Source organism: Cetorhinus maximus, chromosome 19 (assembly GCF_964194155.1).
Source record: "Cetorhinus maximus chromosome 19, sCetMax3.hap1.1, whole genome shotgun sequence".
NCBI lineage: Eukaryota > Metazoa > Chordata > Chondrichthyes > Lamniformes > Cetorhinidae > Cetorhinus > Cetorhinus maximus.
Genome location: NC_135897.1, coordinates 10801368 through 10824245, shown reverse-complemented (window position 1 = coordinate 10824245; position 22878 = coordinate 10801368). Strand labels below are relative to the sequence as shown.

Genomic DNA, 22878 nt, shown 5'->3' with positions numbered 1-22878 from the left:
GAGGGAGCGCCGCACTGTCGGAGGGTCAGTACTGAGGGAGCGCCGCACTGTCGGAGGGTCAGTACTGAGGGAGCGCCGCACTGTCGGAGGGTCAGTACTGAGGGAGCGCCGCACTGTCGGAGGGTCAGTTCGGAGGTTGCGCCGTACTGTTGGAGAGTCAGTACTGAGGAAGTGCCGCACTGTCGGAGGATCAGTACTGAGGGAGCGCCGCACTGTCGGAGGTTCAGTTCGGAGGTTGCGCCGTACTGTTGGAGAGTCAGTACTGAGGGAGTGCCACACTGTCGGAGGGTCATTACCGAGGGAGCGCCGCACTGTCGGAGGGTTAGTTCTGAGGTTGCGCCGTACTGTTGGAGAGTCAGTACTGAGGGAGTGCCGCACTGTCGGAGGGTCATTACCGAGGGAGTGCTGCACTGTTGGAGGGTCAGTTCTGAGGGGGAGCCGCACTGTTGGAGGGTCAGTACTAAGGGAGCGCTGCACTGTCGGAGGGTCAGTACTGAGGGAGCGCCGCACTGTCGGAGGGTCAGTACTGAGGGAGTGCCACACTGTCGGAGGGTCAGTGCCGATGAAGCGCCGCACTGTCGGATGGTCAGTACCAAGGGAACGGTGTACTGTTGGAGGGTCAGCACTGAGGGAGTACCACACTGTCGGAGGGTCAGTGCCAATGGAGCGCCGCACTGTCGGATGGTCAGTACCAAGGGAGCGGTGTACTGTTGGAGGGTCAGTACTGAGGGAACGCTGCACAGTTGGAGGGTCAGTACTGAGTGAGTGCCACACTGTCAAAGGGTCAGTTCTGAGGTAGCACTGTACTGTTGTAGGGTCAGTACTGAGGAAGCACTGTACTGTCGGAGGGCCAGTCCTGAGGGAGCACTGTATTGCTGGAGGGTCAGTACTGAGGAAGCGCCGCACTGTTGGAGGGTCAGTACTGAGGCAGCGCTGCACTGCTGGAGGGTCAGTACTGAGGCAGCGCTGCACTGTTGGAGGGTCAGTACTGAGGCAGTGCTGCACTGCTGGAGGGTCAGTACTGAGGGAGTGCCACACTGTCGGGAGGGTCAGTACTGAGGGAGTGCCCCACTGTTGGAGCACCAATACCGAGGGAGCGCTGCACTGTCGGGAGGGTTAGTACTAAGGGAATGCTGTACTGTAGAAAGTGCTGTCTTTCAGAAGAAACATTAAAATGAGGCTCCATCTGTCCTCTTGGGTGCAATGGCAATATTTCAAAGAAGAGCAGGAGAGGTTTCCCTGGTGACCCTGGCCAATATTTAGCCTTTAATGAACTTCGCTAATACAGATTTTCTATTTTAGTGGGAGCTTGCTGTGTGCAAATTGGCTGCTGCGTTTCCTATATTATGCCGGTAATTTTCAGAAGGGATTCATTGGCTGTTAAACATCTTGGGGAATCCTGCCTGTTTCTCTTTCTTTCTAGTGCGAATCACCAGTTTAACTCTCAACTATTTTCATCACAATTAGGAAACAGCAAAGTGCAGTCATGTAAGTATAAACAATGCTACTCTCCACCCAGTCTCTACTGATGTTAATCCAGCTCCCTCACACTGTCACTCAGTAACCCCTCTCCCCCCAGCACCCTGTGTTACTGACTGTATCTCTACTGATGTTAATCCAGCTCCCTCACACTGTCACTCAGTAACCCCTCTCCCCCCACATCCCTGTGTTACTGACTGTATCTGTGCTGATGTTAATCCAGCTCCCTCACACTGTCACTCAGTAACCCCTCTCCCCCCAGCACCCTGTGTTACTGTCTGTATCTCTACTGATATTAATCCAGCTCCCTCACACTGTCACTCAGTAACCCCTCTCCCCCCAGCACCCTGTGTTACTGACTGTATCTCTACTGATATTAATCCAGCTCCCTCACACTGTCACTCAGTAACCCCTCTCCCCCAGCATCCTATGTTACTGACTGTATCTCTACTGATGTTAATCCAGCTCCCTCACACTGTCACTCAATAACCCCTCTCCCCCCAGCACCCTGTGTTACTGACTGTATCTCTACTGATATTAATCCAGCTCCCTCACACTGTCACTCAGTAACCCCTCTCCCCCAGCATCCTGTATTACTGACTGTATCTCTACTGATGTTAATCCAACTCCCTCACACTGTCACTCAGTAACCCCTCTCCCCCCAGCACCCTGTATTACTGACTGTATCTCTACTGATGTTAATCCAACTCCCTCACACTGTCACTCAGTAACTGTGACCCATATGGCTGAATGACCATATGGAGAGTCGGGGGGATTTTCTCAATGACCCTGTGAATTCCTCAATAATCACCGGATCATCGGCGTTCCCACCTTTTTGTCAGGAGAATCTCAGACAATCCTTTTGCGGGAGCTACTCCATTCTGTTAGGTCAGTTCACTTAATGGCCACCCCATTGCATTGCAAAGAATGTGCTGGGACTGCGGCCAAGTTTGGTAGAGAAGGGATGTTGAGTACTAGCAACTTGTGGAGCGCCCCTGCTACTGCATTGTTGGACCCATTTCTGGGTGAGGCACCCAAAGTCCATATTAAATACCCTGGATTCCCCACCACCACACCCCCACCCCCCCACCTCCCCCGCCCACCTTATAGTGTCCGTTTATGATACGTGTGAGTGTCTGCAGACTTAGGCATTCCCACTGCTTACAGTAAGTCACAGCTTCCAGTCTTCAGCTACACAGTTACTGCTTAACACAGGAAGTGAACAGGCCCCAGCACCTGAATACCTGGTACCTCAGCTGGCAAGGAACATAGGAACAGGAGGAGGCCATTCAGCCCCTCAAGCCTGTTCCATCAAGGCTGATATGAATCTTAGCTCCGTCTCCCTGGCTTGGCCCCTTAGCGAACAAAAATATGTCAATCCACTTCTTGAAATCTGCAATTGACTCCCAGCCTCGACAGCTTCTTGGGGGAGAGGATTCCAGGCTTCCACTCCCAATTTGTGTGAAGAAGTGCTTCCTGACATCACCCCTGAATGACCGAGCTATGATTTTAAGGTCATGCCCGCCTTGTTCTGGGCTCCAGGAAATAGTTTCTGCACATCAATCTGGTCGATTCCTTTAATCAGGTTAAATGCTCTTCATTAGATCATCTTTTAATCTTCTATTCTCGAGGGAAAACAAGTCAAGTCTTTACATTCTGTCCTCAGAATTTTAAGTTTAATTCAATTTTTAAATTTTAAGTTTAGATTAGAGGGGAGATGAGAAAAACATTTTTCTCCCAGAGGGTGGTAGGGAACTCACTGCCTGAAAGGGTAATAGAGGCAGAAACCCTCGACTCATTTAAAAGGTGTCTGGATATGCAAATGCTGGAAAATGGGATTAGGTTGGGTGACTCGTTTTTCAGCCAGTGCAGACACGATGGGCAGAATGGCCTCCTTCTATGCTGTAAACTTTTCTACATTTTCTAAAATGTTCCAAATATCTGAAAAGGAGGAATATGCAGGGATGTGGGGTGAGGGCAGAGGATTTGCAGTATGTGAGTTGCTCCTTAGGAGAGCTAGCACAGACATGATGGGCTGAGTGGCCTTCTTCTGTGATGTAACAATTCTATGCTAACCCCTGGTATCATTATCAGCCTCAAAAAGAGGTGGGAGGGATTTGAACATGGACGCAAGATGAGACATACAAAGAGAGAAAGAGAAACAGATTGCCCAGGCCACAAGGGGTCCTGGGCTGGCCCAGTATTGAACATAGTGCACTGTCTCCATTACTGAATGAGAGCTGTCAAACAAATGGGTTTTCAATCAGTGATCTACTTCACAATTAATGATCTGAAAACATGCTGAGCAACACAATCCTACAGCAACACACCAATCTCATCCACCAACCTCCGAGACAACACCCCGTGTATTTCGTATGAGGGGAGCAGTGCCGATCTCTGCCCATCTCAGACACTTTAAAAGGGGCTTGATTTCCAAGTTGGGGTCGAAAGGCTGATGCTCGGATATTTCCCGGATCCTGACCCCACACCGCGTCTGCCTCACTCACGCCACACCATCTGCGAATGTGAGTGTTCTAATTGGGCCAGAGGTGAGCTTAGTGCGCAGTTACTAGCGCCAAGCTCTGCCAGGAGGCATGAGCTGCCTGCAGATCGTGAGTGGCAAAGGCAGATGGCAGCCATGATGGAGCCTGCTGTTGCCTTGCAGAAGAAAGGAGGCAGCCCCTCAGAGGGGCCGCAGCTTCACCGCACACAAAGTGTCTGTATAGCCAAATGAGAAGTGCCACGGCCAATCCGGTACAAAACCCCTAGTGCCAAGAGTAAAACTAAATCACTTAAACATTCCCCACATTGAACCCAACACCATTCTCTCAGTTCCTTCGCCTCCGTCGCATCTGTTCTGATGATGCTACCTTCAAAAACAGTTCCTCTGACATGTCCTCCTTCTTCCTTAACCGAGGTTTTCCACCCACGGTCGTTGACAGGGCCCTCAACCGTGTCCGGCCCATCTCCCGTGCATCCGCCCTCATGCCTTCTCCTCCCTCCCAGAAACATGATAGGGTCACCCTTGTCTTCACTTATCACCCCACCAGCCTCCGCATTCAAAGGATCATCCTCCGCCATTTCTGCCAACTCCAGCATGATGCCACCACCAAACACATCTTCCCTTCACCCGCCCTGGCGGCATTCCGTAGGGATCGTTCTCTCCGGGACACCCTGGTCCACTCCTCCATCACCCCCTACTCCTCAACCCCCACCTATGGCACCTCCCCATGCCCACGCAGAAGATGCAACACCTGCCCCTTCACTTCCTCTCTCCTTACCGTCCAAGGGCCCAAATACTCCTTTCAAGTGAAGCAGCATTTCACTTGCATTTCCCCTAACTTAGTCAACTGCATTCGTTGCTCCCAATGCATTGGAGAGACCAAACGCAAACTGGGCGACCACTTTGCAGAACACCTGCGGTCTGTCCGCAAGAAAGACCCAAACCTCCCTGTCGCTTGCCATTTTAACACTCCACCTTGCTCTCTTGCCCACATGTCTGTCCTTGGTTTGCTGCATTGTTCCAGTGAAGCCCAACACAAACTGGAGGAACAGCACCTCATCTTCCGACTAGGCACTTTACAGACTTCCAGGGCTGAATATTGAATTCAACAACTTTAGATCTTAAACTCCCTTCTCCCATCCCCACCCCGTTTCCTCCCCCTCCCTTTTGATTTTTCCAATGATTTATATAGATTTTTCTTTTCCCACCTATTTCCATTATTTTTAAATCTACAACTAATACCCTGTCAGTCTTTCCACCCCACTCCCACTAGAGCTGTACCTTGAGTGTCCTGCCATCCATTCTTAATTAGCACTTTTCTTAGATAATATCACCACCTTCAACACCTCTTTGTTCCTTTTGTCTGTGACATCTTTTGATTAGCTGCTCCTATCACTGCTTGCTTGTCCCTACAACCACCCCACCCTCAACTTCTCTCTCTTGCACCCCCCCACCCCCAACCTTAAACCAGCTTATATTTCACCCCTCTCCTATACTCAGTTCTGCTGAAGGGTCGTGAGGACTCGAAACGTCGACTCTTTTCTTCTCCGCCGATGCTGCCAGACCTGCTGAGTTTTTCCAGGTAATTCTGTTTTTGATCTGTGCTCTAACGTCTGCTCGGGTTTGGTGGCTTACGAATGGGAGAGTGCCTTCTGGCCCTCCTGGCACGTTAACAAGCTTCTCAAGGAGCTGAACGGGCCATCATTTGGACAGTAGCACCCTCCCCACTTCCTAACCACCACCCCACTCACCTCGGGACACTGACATGCCATCCGGGAGCGGCATTTCCAAAATGTGCCAGCTCCTGACCTCACTCCCAACCGTCCCCCACTGACCACCCCACCCCTTCCCACCCCGGGGCAATTGAAAATTCTGGCAGTGCACAGACAGCACTGGATTCAGCTCCTATTCCACCAGGCTGGACACTGTTCAATACACAGGGAGGGGACCTTGGGCGAGCGAGCTATTTGTGTCCCTGATAGCCATAGCAACCCGCAGCACCTTTGCAAGAGGAGAGGGGCAAAATCAGTGAGGAACAAACCTCGGCCAAACATGTTTCCTCATTGAGGTGTGAGACTGAAATGCTGCAGTGAACAGTGCGTACTCTCATCCAACAATACACATTAGCCAAAGGCACTCAGGGACTTCACTTTCAGGGCTTCCTATTTGACAGAGAATTCAGGAGTTTCCATCCCATTCAAAATCCAGAGAATCCCATTCCTCTACAGCTTCCTTTTCAAACATACTGATGGAATGTGAGCTTTGCTGGCAGGCTAGACTTTCGAGTCCTTGAGGAGCAGCAGTGAACCATCTTCTTCGTCTGCTCCAGTCCATCAACCTCAACTGCCTGTGTCTTAACTTGCACCAAGACCCATTCCCCTGGGCTCACTGGCCTACGTTGACTCCTGGTCAAGCAACGCCTTGATTTTAAACTTCTCATCCTTGTTTTCAATTCCCTCCATGGCCTTGCCTCTCCCTATCTCTACTCTCCACCAGCCCCACAACATACACTCCTTTAATTCTGGCCTCTTGTACATTCCCAATCATAATTGCTCCACCATCGGTGTCCGTGCCTTCAATTGCATGGGCCCAAGCCCTGAGTTCCGTCTCTACACTCTCGCTACCTTACTTTCCTCCTTCAAGACTCTTCTTAAAACCTTTGACCAAGCTTTTGGTCATCTGACCTAATATCTCCGTATGTGACACAGTGTCATACTGTGTTTTATGATGCTCCTGTGAAGCATCTTTCATTATATTAAAGGTGCTATATAAATATAAGTTGTTGCTGTTATTGTGGTGTAGGTACACCCACCGTGCTGTTAGGGAGGGAGTTCCAGGATTTTGACCCAGCGACAGCGAAGGAACTGCGATATATTTCCAAGTCAGGATGGTGCACACACACACAAACACCACACACACACACACACATACACCACAAACACACACGTACACAAACACCACACTCTCACACACAAACCACACACAAACACCACACTCACACAAACACCACACACATACCCCACACACGTACACAAAGACCACACTCTCACACACAAACACCACACACAAACACCACACGCACACATACACCACAAACACACAAACACACACGTACACAAACACCACACTCACACTCTCACACACAAACCACACACAAACACCACACTCACGCAAACACCACACGCATACCCCACACACGTACACAAAGACCACACTCACACACAAACACCACACACAAACACCACACACACACACATACACCACAAACACACAAACACACACGTACACAAACACCACACTCACACTCTCACATACAAACTACACAGAAACACCACACTCACACAAACACCACACACATACCCCACGTTTGTACGCAAAGACCACACTCTCACACAAACACCACACAAACACCACACACATGCACACAAACACCACACTCACACACACACAAACACCACATACAAACACCACACACAAACACCACACACATGCACACAAACACCACACTCACACTCTCACACACAAATACCACATACAAACACCACACACAAACACCACACTCACGCACACAAACACCACACTCACACTCTCACACACATACACCACATACAAACACCACACACAAACACACACAGACACACATCACACACACGGACACATCACACCCACACACACACCACACCCACACACAGACACATCACGCACACACACACCACATCCACACACAGACACATCACGCACACACACACCACACCCACACACAGACACATCACACACGCAGGTACATCACACACACACAGACACATCACACACACACGCCACACAAGACGTACTGACACACACGCCACACCGACACGCACGCACATCAACACACACACACACACCCCAAAATGCACAGACCACACGCTGACTAAGAGCAGCTACCTGACCCTGGGATAGTTTTGCCCCACATGCTAGGTTTCCTTCCCAGGCCGGGGGTTTTGAAGTTTTTTGGGGTCATGTACTGTCTAATGTGGAGCCTGGAAGGAGGTCGAGTTTATTCACTGCCCCCAGCACAGACTAAGGTTATACTAATTTGGTATTTCTGATTTTGGATTTGTCCACCAATGAGGTGACAGCACTGGGAACGGCCCACTCCAAAACCTCCAGGTCCACCAAATTCAAAACAGGAGGAACAAGACAGATAGAAAAATCGGCAGAATGAGGAATGTGAGGCCTGAGCTTTGAGGGGCAGTGTGGCCCTGGGGTTGCAGAATGTCCAGTTCAGGCACCTTGGCCATCAGAGGAACAAAGATTGAATAATCACTGCCGATTAATTCACTGCCTCCCAAAGGAAAACAAAATACATGAAGCAGGAGGTGATGGAGAATTCCTGTCTTAACTGAGAGACTGGGGAATCTCCGTCTCTATTTTGTCCTTAACACTGCCAGCAGCTTAAACAAACTGTTCCCTTTCCTGTTCTGTGAGCAGAGGTTTTGTTGCCCTTTTGCAAACTCTCCGATCTAACAAGCAGCACCTACCCCGGTCTCCTGCTCTTGGACTCAGTCCGGCTCTGCCATAGCTCCAGCACGCCACTATTACGCTCATACCGACGCCGGTACAGTTGAGATGAAGCCAGCTCCCGAAGCCTCACAGCAGCCATGCCTGGCAGGCTGGGACAGTGTTGCTCGGGTTCACTGAGGGGAATGGGTGGGGACGGTACTGGAGGACAATGGGAAGGAGGCCGAGTCAGCACAGCCTGCTTCGCTCGGGCACCGAGTCAGGCTTCCTGCTGGCCTTCCCGGCCTGCTTCGGCCTGCTTCACTCGGGCACCGGGTCAGGCTTCCTGCTCAGTTCCTGCAGGCTCTCTCAGGGTGAAACGCGTGTCCACAGGCAAACCACACGCACAGGTGCAACTGGCAGAGTCCCTCCGCCCAGTCTTCACAACTGGGCATACTCTCAGTAGCACAACGTTAAAGGCTGTGAACTTGAGCACAAGGACTGTCAGCAGCTGTCCAGTATGCTCTATGTCTCTTCCTGACAGGAATGGGACAATTCCTGAAGTCAGGCACAGATAGTTGGGGGAGGGGGAGTCCCTATTGAAAGACAACAAGACAAGGAGGAAGGCAACGATAGAGGGATATCCTGCCTCTCCTGTACCCTGCCAGGAGGCCCACAGCTTAACCAAACTATTCCCATTGAACATCAGACCCAGGATTGGGACACACCGCATCAGAATTCCATCCTGGCTTATGCCTTGTAAATACTGTACAGACATGTCAGGCTCCTGCTGGGGTACACTTCACGGGGATGGTTAGCAACAGAGGCAGCCAACTGTAGGGAAAACAGATCGCTTGTTATATTCGACCACAAAGTGTTTACCAGCAATCACCCAGTCAGCACCGCCCAGCCCAGCCGGGGATTGGATAGGAGCCACACTCACACCCCGGCACAGTGTGACACTGTCACACCCACACCCCGTCACAGTGGGAGACCGACAAACTCACACTCCGTCACATTGTGAGACTGACACACCCACCCCGTCACAATGGGAGACTGACACACCCACCCTCTGTCACAGTGTGAGACTGACACACCCACCCTCCGTCACAGTGTGAGACTGACACACCCACCCTCTGTCACAGTGTGAGACTGACACACCCACCCTCCGTCACATTGGGAGACTGACACACCCACCCTCCGTCACATTGGGAGATTGACATACGCATCCCGTTACAGTGTGAGATTGACAGCCAACACCTTGTCACAGTGTGAGACTGACACACTCATATTCCATCACAGTGGGAGACTGGTACAAACACAGTGTGTGACTGACACACTCACACCCCAGCACAGTGTGAGACTGACACACTCACCCTCTGTCACAGTGTGAGACTGACACACCCATCCTCAGTCACAGTGTGAGGCCTACACACCCACCCTCTGTCACAGAGTGAGACTGACACACCCACCCTCTGTCACAGTAACAGACTGACAAACTCACACTCTGTCACAGTGTGAGACTGACACATTCACCTTCTGTCACAGTGTGAGACTGACACACACACCCTCCGTCACAGTGGGAGACTGATACACGCACCCCGTCACAGCGGGATATTGATACACCCACACCAGGTCATAGTGGCAGACTGACAAACTCACACTCCGTCACATTATGGGACTGACACACTCACACTCCATCAGTGTGAGACTGACACACCCACCCTCTGTCACAGTGTGAGACTGACACACCCACACACCATCACAGTGTGAAACTGACACACCCACCCTCCATCTCAGTGGGAGGCTGACACACTCACGCCCTGTCTCTGTGTAAGACTGATACACCCACACCCTGTCACAGTGTGAGACTGACACACTCGCATTCCATCCCAGTATGAGATTGACACACTCACACCCATCACAGTGTGAGACTGACACACCCAACCTCCATCACAGTGTGAGACTGACACACTCGCACTCCATCATAATGTGAGACTGACACATTCACCTTCTGTCACAGTGGGAGACTGATGCACACATTCGGTCACAGTGAGACACCGACACACTCACAGTCTGTCACACTAACACTGACGCACTCACAGTCTGTCACACTAACGCACGCGCAGGCCATCACAGTGAGACACTGACACAATTCTTGTTTATCACACTAACACTGACACACTCACAGTCCATGACACTAACACTGACACACTCACAATCCATCACACTAACAGTGACATACTCAGCCTATCACAGTAACACTGACACATGCACAGCCTGCCACACCAACACACAGCACATCACAGTGAGACACTGACATACTCACAGCTAATCACACTAACACTGACACAATCAAAGCCTGCCACATTAACACTTACACACTCACAGTCCATTACAGTGAGACATAGGCACACTCATAGTCCATCACACTAACACTGACACACTCAGGACATCACGCTAACATTGACACACTAACAGCCCATCACAATGAGACACTGACACACTCACAGTCCGTCACACTAACACTGAGACACTCACAGCACATCACATTGAGACACTGGCACACTGACAGCCTGTCACACTGACACTGATGCATTCACAGCCTGTTACACTAACATTGACATACTCACAGTCTGTCACATGAACACTGACACACTCACAGTCCATCAGAGTGAGACACTGACACACTCACAGTCTGTCACTCTAACGCTGACACACTCACAGTCTGTCACTCTAACGCTGACACACTCACAGTACTTCACACTAACACTGACACACTTGGCCCATCACCCAAACACTGGTACACTCACAGCCCAGGATACTGTGACACTGCCGCACTCTCAGTCAGTTACACACACAGTGACACACTCACAGTCTGTCACCCTAACTTTGACACACTCACAACCCATCACACTAACACTGACACACTCAAGTCGATTACAGTGACACTGACAAACTCACTGTCCACCACAGTAAGATACTGACACACACTCAGCCCATCACACTAACACTAACACACTCATGGCCCAGCATACTGTGACACTGCCGCACTCAGTCAGTTACACACACAGCGACACACTCACAGTCCATCAGAGTGAGACACTGACACACTCAGCCCGTCACACAAACACTGACACATTCAAGTTTATTACAGTGACACTGACAAACTCACTGTCCACCATAGTGAGACACTGACACACTCGCAGCCCATCACACTAACACTGACACACTCACAGTACATCACAGTGACACTGATATACACAGCCCATCACGCTAACACTAACACACTCACAGTTGGTCACAGGGAGACAGTGACACACTCATAGCCCATCACAGTGAGGTGCTGAGGCACTCACAGTCCGTCACACTAATACTGACACACTCAAAGTCCTTCACATGAACACTGATACACTCACATCCATCACACTAATACTGACACACTCACAATCCATCACACTGACACTGGCACACTCACAGCCCATCACACTAACACTGACACACTCACAGCCCATCACACTAACACTGACACACTCACATCCATCACACTAACACTGACACACTCACAGCCCATCACACTAACACTGACACACTCACAGCCCATCACACTAACACTGACACATTCACAGCCCATGACACTGACATTGACACACTTACAGCCCATCACACTAACACTGACATATTCACAGCCCATGACACTGACATTGACACACTTACAGCCCATTACACTGACACTGACGCACACACAGCCAGTCACACTAACACTGACACATTCACAGCCCATCACACTAACATTGACAAACTCACAGCCCATCATACTAACACTGACACACCCACAGCCCATGACACTGACATTGACACACTTACAGCCCATTACACTGACACTGACGCATACACAGCCGGTCACACTAACACTGACACACTCACAGCCTGTCACACTAACACTGACACATTCACAGTCCGTTACATTAACACTGACACACCCATTGTTCATTACACTAACAGTGACACACACAGTCTGATATAGTGATACTAACACAATCAAAGCTCGTCACACTAACACTTATACACTCACAACCCATCACAGTGAGCCACTGACTCATTCATAGTCCATCACACTAACACTGAAACACTCACAGCCTGTCACAATAACATACTCACAGCCCATCACAGTGAGACACTGCATACTCACCGTCCAACACACTAACATTGACACACACACTCTGTCACATTGACATGGAACACACTCACAGCCTGTCACACTAATACAGACACACTCACAATCCACAGTCCGCCACACTAACACTGACACACTCACTGTACATCACACTGACACTGTCACACTCACAGCCTGTCACGCTGACACTGACACACTCTCAGCCTAATCCACTAACACTGACACACTCACAGGCCGTCACAGGCATTGAGACACTCAGTCCATCACACTGACACTGACACACTCACTGTCCATCACGCTGACACTGTCACGCTCACAGTCCATCACACTGACACTGACACACAGTCCATCACACTGACATTGACACACTCGCAGTCCATCACATTCACACACTCAATCCATCATATTAACACTGACACACTCACAGCCTGTCACACTGACACACTCACGGCCCATCACAGTAAGACACTGACACACTGACAACCCATCACACTAACACTGACACCCACTGTCCATCACACTGACATTGACACACACAGCCTATCACACTAACAGTAACACACTCACTTCCCGTTACACTAAAACTCACACACTCAGCCCATCACACTAATGCTGACACACTCAGTACATCACAATAACACTGACACACTCAATCAATCACACTAACATTGACACACTCACAGTTCATCACCATAACACTGACACACTCAATCAATCACACTAACACTGACACACTCACAGTTCATCACAATAACACTGACACACTCAATCAATCACACTAACACTGGCACACTCACAGTCCATCACAATAACACTGGCGCACTTAGTCAATCACACTAACACTGACACACTCACAGTCCATCACAATAACACTGACACACTCAGCCCATCACACTAACACTGACATAGTCACAGCCCATCAAGCTAACACTAACACACTCACAGTCCATCACACTAACACTGACACACTCAGTCAATCACACCAACACTAACACACTCACAGTCTGTTACAATAACACTGACACATTCAATCAATCACACTAACACTGACACACTCACAATCTATCACAATAACACTGGCACACTCTCGGCCCAATCCACTAACATTGACACACTCACAGTCCATCACACTGACACGTACACACAGTCCATCACACTGACATTGACGCACTTACAGTCCATCACATTGACACATTCAATCCATCACACTAACACTGACATAGTCACAGCCCATCAAGCTAACACTAAAACACTCACAGGCCATCACAATAACACTGACACACTCAGTCAATCACACTAACACTGACACACTCACAGTCCATCACAATAACACTGACATACTCAGCCCATCACACTAACACTGACATAGTCACAGCCCATCAAGCTAACACTAACACACTCACAGGCCATCCCAATAACACTGACACACTCACAGTCCATCACATTGACATTGACATACACAGTCCATCACACTGACATTAACACACTCACTTCCCATTACACTAAAACTCACACACTCAGCCCGTCACGCTAATGCTGACACATTCACAGCCTGTCATACTAGCACTGACACACTCACAGTACATCACAATAACCACTGGTACACTCAGTCAATCACACTAACACTGACACACTCACAGTCCATCACAATAACACTGACACACTCACAGTCCTTCACAATAACATTGACACACTCAGGCAATCACACTAACACTGTCATAGTCAGAGTCCATCACACTGACATTGACACACTCACTTCCCATTGCACTAAAACTCACAAACTCAGCCCATTACACTAATGCTGACACACCCACAGTCCGTCACAATAACCACTGGCACACTCAGTCAATCACACTAACACTGACACAGTCCATCAGAATAACACTGACACACTCAGTCAGTCACACTAACACTGACACACTCAATCAATCACACTAACACTGACACACTCACAGTCCATCACACTAAGACTGACACGTTCACAGTTCATCACAATAATATTGACACGTTCAGCCCATCACACTAACACTGACATACTCAAGCCCATCACACTAACACTGATACACTCACAGTTCATCACAATAACACTGACACACTCAATCAATCACACTAACACTGACATACTCAAGCCCATCACACTAACACTGACACACTCACAGTTCATCACAATAACACTGGCACACTCAATCAATCACACTAACACTGGCACACTCACAGTCCATCACAATAACACTGGTGCACGTAGTCAATCACATTAGCACTAACACACTCAGCCCATCACACTAACACTGACATAGTCACAGCCCATCAAGCTAACACTAACACACTCACAGTCCATCACAATAACACTGACACACTCAGTCAATCACACTAACACTGACACACTCACAGTCCGTTACAATAACACTGACACATTCAGTCAATCACACTAACACTGACACACTCACAATCCATCACAATAACACTGGCACACTCTCAGCCCAATCCACTAACATTGACACACTCACAGTCCATCACACTGACACGTACACACAGTCCATCACACTGACATTGACGCACTTACAGTCCATCACATTGACACACTCAATCCATCACACTAACACTGACATAGTCACAGCCCATCAAGCTAACACTAACACACTCACAGTCCATCCCAATAACACTGACACACTCAGTCAATCACACTAACACTGACACACTCAGTCTATCATACTGACACACAGTCCATCACACTGACATTGACGCACTTACAGTCTATCACTTTGACACACTCAACCCGTCACAATAACACTGACACATTCAGCCCATCACACTAACACTGACATAGTCACAGCCCATCAAGCTAACACTAACACACTCACAGTCCATCACAATAACACTGACACATTCAGTCAATCACACTAACACTGACACACTCACAATCCATCACAATAACACTGGCACACTCTCAGCCCAATCCACTAACATTGACACCCTCACAGTCCATCACACTGAGACGTACACACAGTCCATCACACTGACATTGACGCACTTACAGTCCATCACATTGACACACTCAATCCATCACACTAACACTGACATAGTCACAGCCCATCAAGCTAACACTAACACACTCACAGTCCATCACAATAACACTGACACACTCAGTCAATCACACTAACACTGGCACACTCTCAGCCCAATCCACTAACATTGACACACTCACAGTCCATCACACTGACACTGACACACAGTCCATCACACTGACATTGACGCACTTACAGTCTATCACATTGACACACTCAACCCGTCACACTAACACTGACACACTCACAGCCTGTAACACTGACACACTCACGGTCCATCACAGTAAGACACTGACACACTGACAATCCATCACACTAACACTGACACCCACTGCCATCACACTGACATTGACACACACAGTCTATCACACTGACATTAACACACTCACTTCCCGTTACACTAAAACTCACACACTCAGCCCATCATACTAACATTGACACACTCACAGTACATCACAATTAACTCTGGCACACTCAGTCAATCACACTAACACTGACATACTCAAGCCCATCACACTAACACTGACACACTCAACCAATCACACTAACACTGACACACTCACTGTCCTTCATAATAACACTGACATGCTCAGCCCATCACACTAACACTGATATACTCAAGCCCATCACACTAACACTGACACACTCACAGTCCAACACAATAACACTGGCGCACTTAGTCAATCACACTAACACTGACACACTCACAGTCCATCACAATAACACTGACACGCTCAGCCCAATCCACTAACACTGACATAGTCACAGTCCATCACAATAACACTGACACACTCTCTTCCCGTTACAATAAGACTCACACACTCAGCCCGTCACACTAACACTGACATAGTCACAGTCCATCACAATAACACTGACACACTCACAGCCCATCACACTAACACTGACACACTCATAGCCCATCACACTAACACTGACATCCACTGCCCATCACACTGACACACACACTGTCCATCACACTGACATTAACACACTCACTTACCATTACACTAAAACTCACACACTCAGCCTGTCATATTAACACTGACACACTCACAGTACATCACAATAACCACTGTCACACTCAGTCAATCACACTAACACTGACACACTCACAGTCCATCACACTGACATGGACACACACAGTCTATCACACTGACATTAACACACTCACTTCCCATTACACTAAAACTCACACAGTCAGCCCGTCACGCTAATGCTGATACATTCACAACCCGTCACACTAACACTGACACACTCACAGTCCATCACAATAACACTGACACACTCATAGTCCATCACACTAACACTGACATAGTCAGAGTCCATCACACTGACATTGACACACTCACTTCCCATTACACTAAAACTCACACACTCAGCCCGTCACGCTAATGCTGACACATTCACAACCCATCATACTAACACTGACACACTCACAGTACATCACAATAACCACTGGCACACTCAATCAGTCATACTAACACTGACATACTCAATCAATCACACTAACACTGATACACTCACAGTCCATCACACTAAGACTGACACGTTCACAGTTCATCACAATAATATTGACACGCTCAGCCCATCACACTAACACTGACTTACTCAAGCCCGTCTCACTAACACTGATACATTCACACTTCATCACAATAAGACTGACACACTCAATCAATCACACTAACACTGACACACTCACTGTCCATCACAATAACACTGACACGCTCAGCCCATCACACTAACACTGACATACTCAAGCCCATCACGCTAACACTGACACACTCACAGTCCATCACAATAACACTGACACACTTACAGCGTGTCACACTAACACTGGCAGACTCTCAGCCCAATCCACTAACACTGACACAATCACAGTTCATCATACTGACACTGACACACAGTCCATCACACTGACATTGACACACATACAGACCATCACTTTGACACACTCAATCCATCACACTAACACTGAAACACTCACAGCCTGTCACACTGACACAATCACGGCCCATCACAGTAAGACGCTGACATACTGACAATCCATCACACTAACACTGACACACTCACAACCCATCACACTACCTCTGACACCCACTGCCCATCACAGTGACACACACACTGTCCATCACACTGACATTGACAGACTCACTTACCGTTACACTAAAACTCACACACTCAGCTCGTCATACTAACACTGACACACTCACAGTACATCACACTAACACTGACAGCCACTGCCCATCACACTGACACACACACTGTCCAACACACTGACATTGACACACTCACTTGCCGTTACACTAAAACTCACATACTCAGCCCATCATACTAACACTGACACACTCACAGTCCATCACACTGACATTGACACACAAACAGATTATCACACTAACAATAACATTCTCAGCCCATCACACTAACACAAACATTCTCAGCCCATCGCACTAACACTAACATTCTCTGCCCATCACACTAACACAAACATTCTCAGCCCATCACACTAACACTAACATTCAGAGCCCATCACACTAACACTGACATTCACAGCGCATCACACTAACACTAACATTTACAGCCCATCACACTAACACTAACATTTACAGCACATCACACTAACACTAACATTTACAGCCCATCACACTAACACTAACATTCTCAGCCCATCACACTAACACTAACATTTACAGCCCATCACACTAACACTAACATTTACAGGCCATCACACTAACACTAACATTCTCAGCCCATCACACTAACACTAACATTTTCAGCCCATCACACTAACACTAACATTTACAGCCCATCACACTAACACTAACTCACTCAGCTCATCATACGTTCACTAACATTCTCAGCCCATCACACTAACACTAACATTCTCAGCCCATCACACTAACACTAACATTCTCAGCCCATCACACTAACACTGACATTCACAGCGCATCACACTAACACTAACATTTACAGCCCATCACACTAACACTAACATTTACAGCCCATCACACTAACACTAACATTCTCAGCCCATCACACTAACACTAACATTCTCAGCCCATCACACTAACACTGACATTCACAGCGCATCACACTAACACTAACATTTACAGCCCATCACACTAACACTAACATTTACAGCACATCACACTAACACTAACATTTACAGCCCATCACACTAACACTAACATTTACAGCCCATCACACTAACACTAACATTTACAGCCCATCACACTAACACTAACATTCTCAGCCCATCACACTAACACAAACATTCTCAGCCCATCACACTAACACTAACATTTAAGCCCATCACACAAACACTAACATTCTCAGCCCATCACACTAACACTAACATTCTCAGCCCATCACACTAACACTAACATTTACAGCCCATCACACTAACACTAACATTCTCAGCCCAACACACTAACACTAACATTCTCAGCCCATCACACTAACACTAACATTCTCAGCCCATGACACTAACACTAACATTCTCAGCCCATCACACTAACACTGACATTCACAGCGCATCACACTAACACTAACATTAACAGCCCATCACACTAACACTAACATTTACAGCCCATCACACTAACACTAACATTCTCAGCCCATCACACTAACACTAACATTCTCAGCCCATCACACTAACACTGACATTCACAGCGCATCACACTAACACTAACATTTACAGCCCATCACACTAACACTAACATTTACAGCCCATCACACTAACACTAACATTCTCAGCCCATCACACTAACACTAACATTTACAGCCAATCACACTAACACTAACATTCTCAGCCCATCGCACTAACACTAACATTCTCAGCCCATCACGCTAACACTAACATTTACAGCCCATCACACTAACACTAACATTTACAGCCCATCACACTAACACTAACATTTACAGCCCATCACACGAACACTAACATTCTCAGCCCATCACACAAACACTAACATTTACAGCCCATCACACTAACACTAACTCACTCAGCTCATCATACTAACACTAACATTCTCAGCCCATCACACTAACACTAACATTCTCAGCCCATCACACTAACACTAACATTCTCAGCCCATCACACTAACACTGACATTCACCACGCATCACACTAACACTTACATTTACAGCCAATCACCCAAACACTAACATTCACAGCCCATCACACTAACACTAACATTCTCAGCCCATCACACTAACACTGACATTCACAGCGCATCACACTAACACTAACATTTACAGCCCATCACACTAACACTAACATTTACAGCCCATCACACTAACACTAACATTTACAGCCCATCACACTAAAACTAACATTCTCAGGCCATCACACTAACACAAACATTTACAGCCCATCACACTAACACTAACTCACTCAGCTCATCATACTAACACTAACATTCTCAGCTCATCATACTAACACTAACATTCTCAGCCCATCACACTAACACTAACATTCTCAGCCCATCACACTAACACTGACATTCACAGCGCATCACACTAACACTAACATTTACAGCCCATCACACTAACACTAACATTTACAGCCCATCACACTAACACTAACATTTAAAGCCCATCACACTAACACTAACATTCTCAGCCCATCACTCAAACACTACCATTCTCAGCCCATCACACTAACACTAACATTTACAGCCCATCACACTAACACTAACATTCTCAGCCCATCACACTAACACTAACATTTACAGCCCATCACACTAACACTAACTCACTCAGCCCACCACACTAACACTAACATTTACAGCCCATCACACTAACACTAACATTCTCAGCCCATCAAACTAACACTAACATTTACAGCCCATCAAACTAACACTAACATTTACAGCCCATCACACTAACACTAACATTCTGAGCCCATCACACTAACACAAACATTTACAGCCCATCACACTATCACTAACATTCTCAGCGCATCACACTAACACTAACATTCACCGCGCATCACACTAACACTAACATTTACAGCCCATCACACTAACACTAACATTTACAGCCCATCACACTAACACTAACATTCTCAGCCCATCACACTAACACTAACATTTAGAGCCCATCACACTAACACTAACATTCTCAGCCCATCACACTAACACTAACATTCTCAGCCCATCACACTAACACTAACATTTACAGCCCATCACACTAACACTAACACTTATAGCCCATAACACTAACACTAACATTCTCAGCCCATAACACTAACACTAACATTCTCAGCCCATCACACTAACACTAACATTTACAGTCCATCACACTAACACTAACATTTACAGACCATCACACTAACACTAACATTCTCAGCCCATCACACTAACACTAACATTTACAGCCCATCACACTAACACTAACATTTACAGCCCATCACACTAACACTAACATTTACAGCCAATCACACTAACACTAACATTCTCAGCCCATCGCACTAACACTAACATTCTCAGCCCATCACGCTAACACTAACATTTACAGCCCATCACACTAACACTAACATTTACAGCCCATCACACTAACACTAACATTTACAGCCCATCACACGAACACTAACATTCTCAGCCCATCACACTAACACTAACATTTACAGCCCATCACACTAACACTAACTCACTCAGCTCATCATACTAACACTAACATTCTCAGCCCATCACACTAACACTAACATTCTCAGCCCATCACACTAACACTAACATTCTCAGCCCATCACACTAACACTGACATTCACCACGCATCACACTAACACTTACATTTACAGCCAATCACCCAAACACTAACATTCACAGCCCATCACACTAACACTAACATTCTCAGCCCATCACACTAACACTGACATTCACAGCGCATCACACTAACACTAACATTTACAGCCCATCACACTAACACTAACATTTACAGCCCATCACACTAACACTAACATTTACAGCCCATCACACTAAAACTAACATTCTCAGGCCATCACACTAACACAAACATTTACAGCCCATCACACTAACACTAACTCACTCAGCTCATCATACTAACACTAACATTCTCAGCTCATCATACTAACACTAACATTCTCAGCCCATCACACTAACACTAACATTCTCAGCCCATCACACTAACACTGACATTCACAGCGCATCACACTAACACTAACATTCTCAGCCCATCACACTAACACTGTCATTCACAGCGCATCACACTAACACTAACATTTACAACCCATCACACTAACACTAACATTTACAGCCCATCACACTAACACTAACATTCTCAGCCCATCACACTAACACTAACATTCTCAGCCCATCGCACTAACACTGACATTCACAGCGCATCACACTAACACTAACATTTACAGCCCATCACACTAACACTAACATTCTCAGCCCATCACACTAACACTAACATTTACAGCCCATCACACTAACACTAACATTCTCAGCCCATCACACTAACACTAACATTTACAGCCCATCACACAAACACTAACATTTACAGCCCATCACACTAACACTAACATTCTCAGCCCATCACACTAACACTAACATTTACAGCCCATCACACTAACACTAACATTCTCAGCCCATCACACTAACACTAACATTCTCAGCCCATCACACTAACACTAACATATACAGCCCATCACACAACACTAACATTCTAAGCCCATCACAGTAACACTAACATTTACAGCCCATCACACTAACACTAACTCACTCAGCCCATCACACTAACACTAACATTCTCAGCCCATCACACTAACACTAACATTCTCAGCCCATCACACTAACACTAACATTCTCAGCCCATCATACTAACACTGACATTCACCGCGCATCACACTAACACTAACATTTACAGCCCATCACCCTAACACTAACATTCTCAGCCCATCACACTAACACTAACATTCTCAGCCCATCACACTAACACTGACATTCACAGCGCATCACACTAACACTAACATTTACAGCCCATCACACTAACACTAACATTTACAGCCCATCACACTAACACTAACATTAACAGCCCATCACACTAACACTAACATTCTCAGCCCATCACACTAACACAAACATTTACAGCCCATCACACTAACACTAACATTTACAGCCAATCACACTAACACTAACATTCTCAGCACATCA

The 22878-nt window shown here is 47.2% G+C and overlaps 1 protein-coding gene across 4 annotated transcripts in view; it reads right to left on the bottom strand.

The window, feature by feature from the left end:
* Nucleotides 1-22878, bottom strand: part of LOC144693640 (LIM and senescent cell antigen-like-containing domain protein 1) — a 158418-nt gene that overhangs the window by 103518 nt on the left and 32022 nt on the right. For 2 of the 4 annotated variants that reach the window (XR_013579580.1, XM_078563484.1), the window contains exon 1: nucleotides 8503-8781. The exons of 1 other annotated variant lie outside the window; for it this stretch is intronic. Coding sequence is in view for 2 of the 3 variants with exons in the window: in XM_078563484.1 (XP_078419610.1) it covers nucleotides 8503-8624 (122 nt within the window). In the remaining variant the exon portion in view is untranslated. Of the gene's footprint in view, nucleotides 1-8502; nucleotides 8791-22878 lie in introns of those variants that run through there. One more of the 4 variants, XM_078563483.1, reaches the window with a different exon arrangement.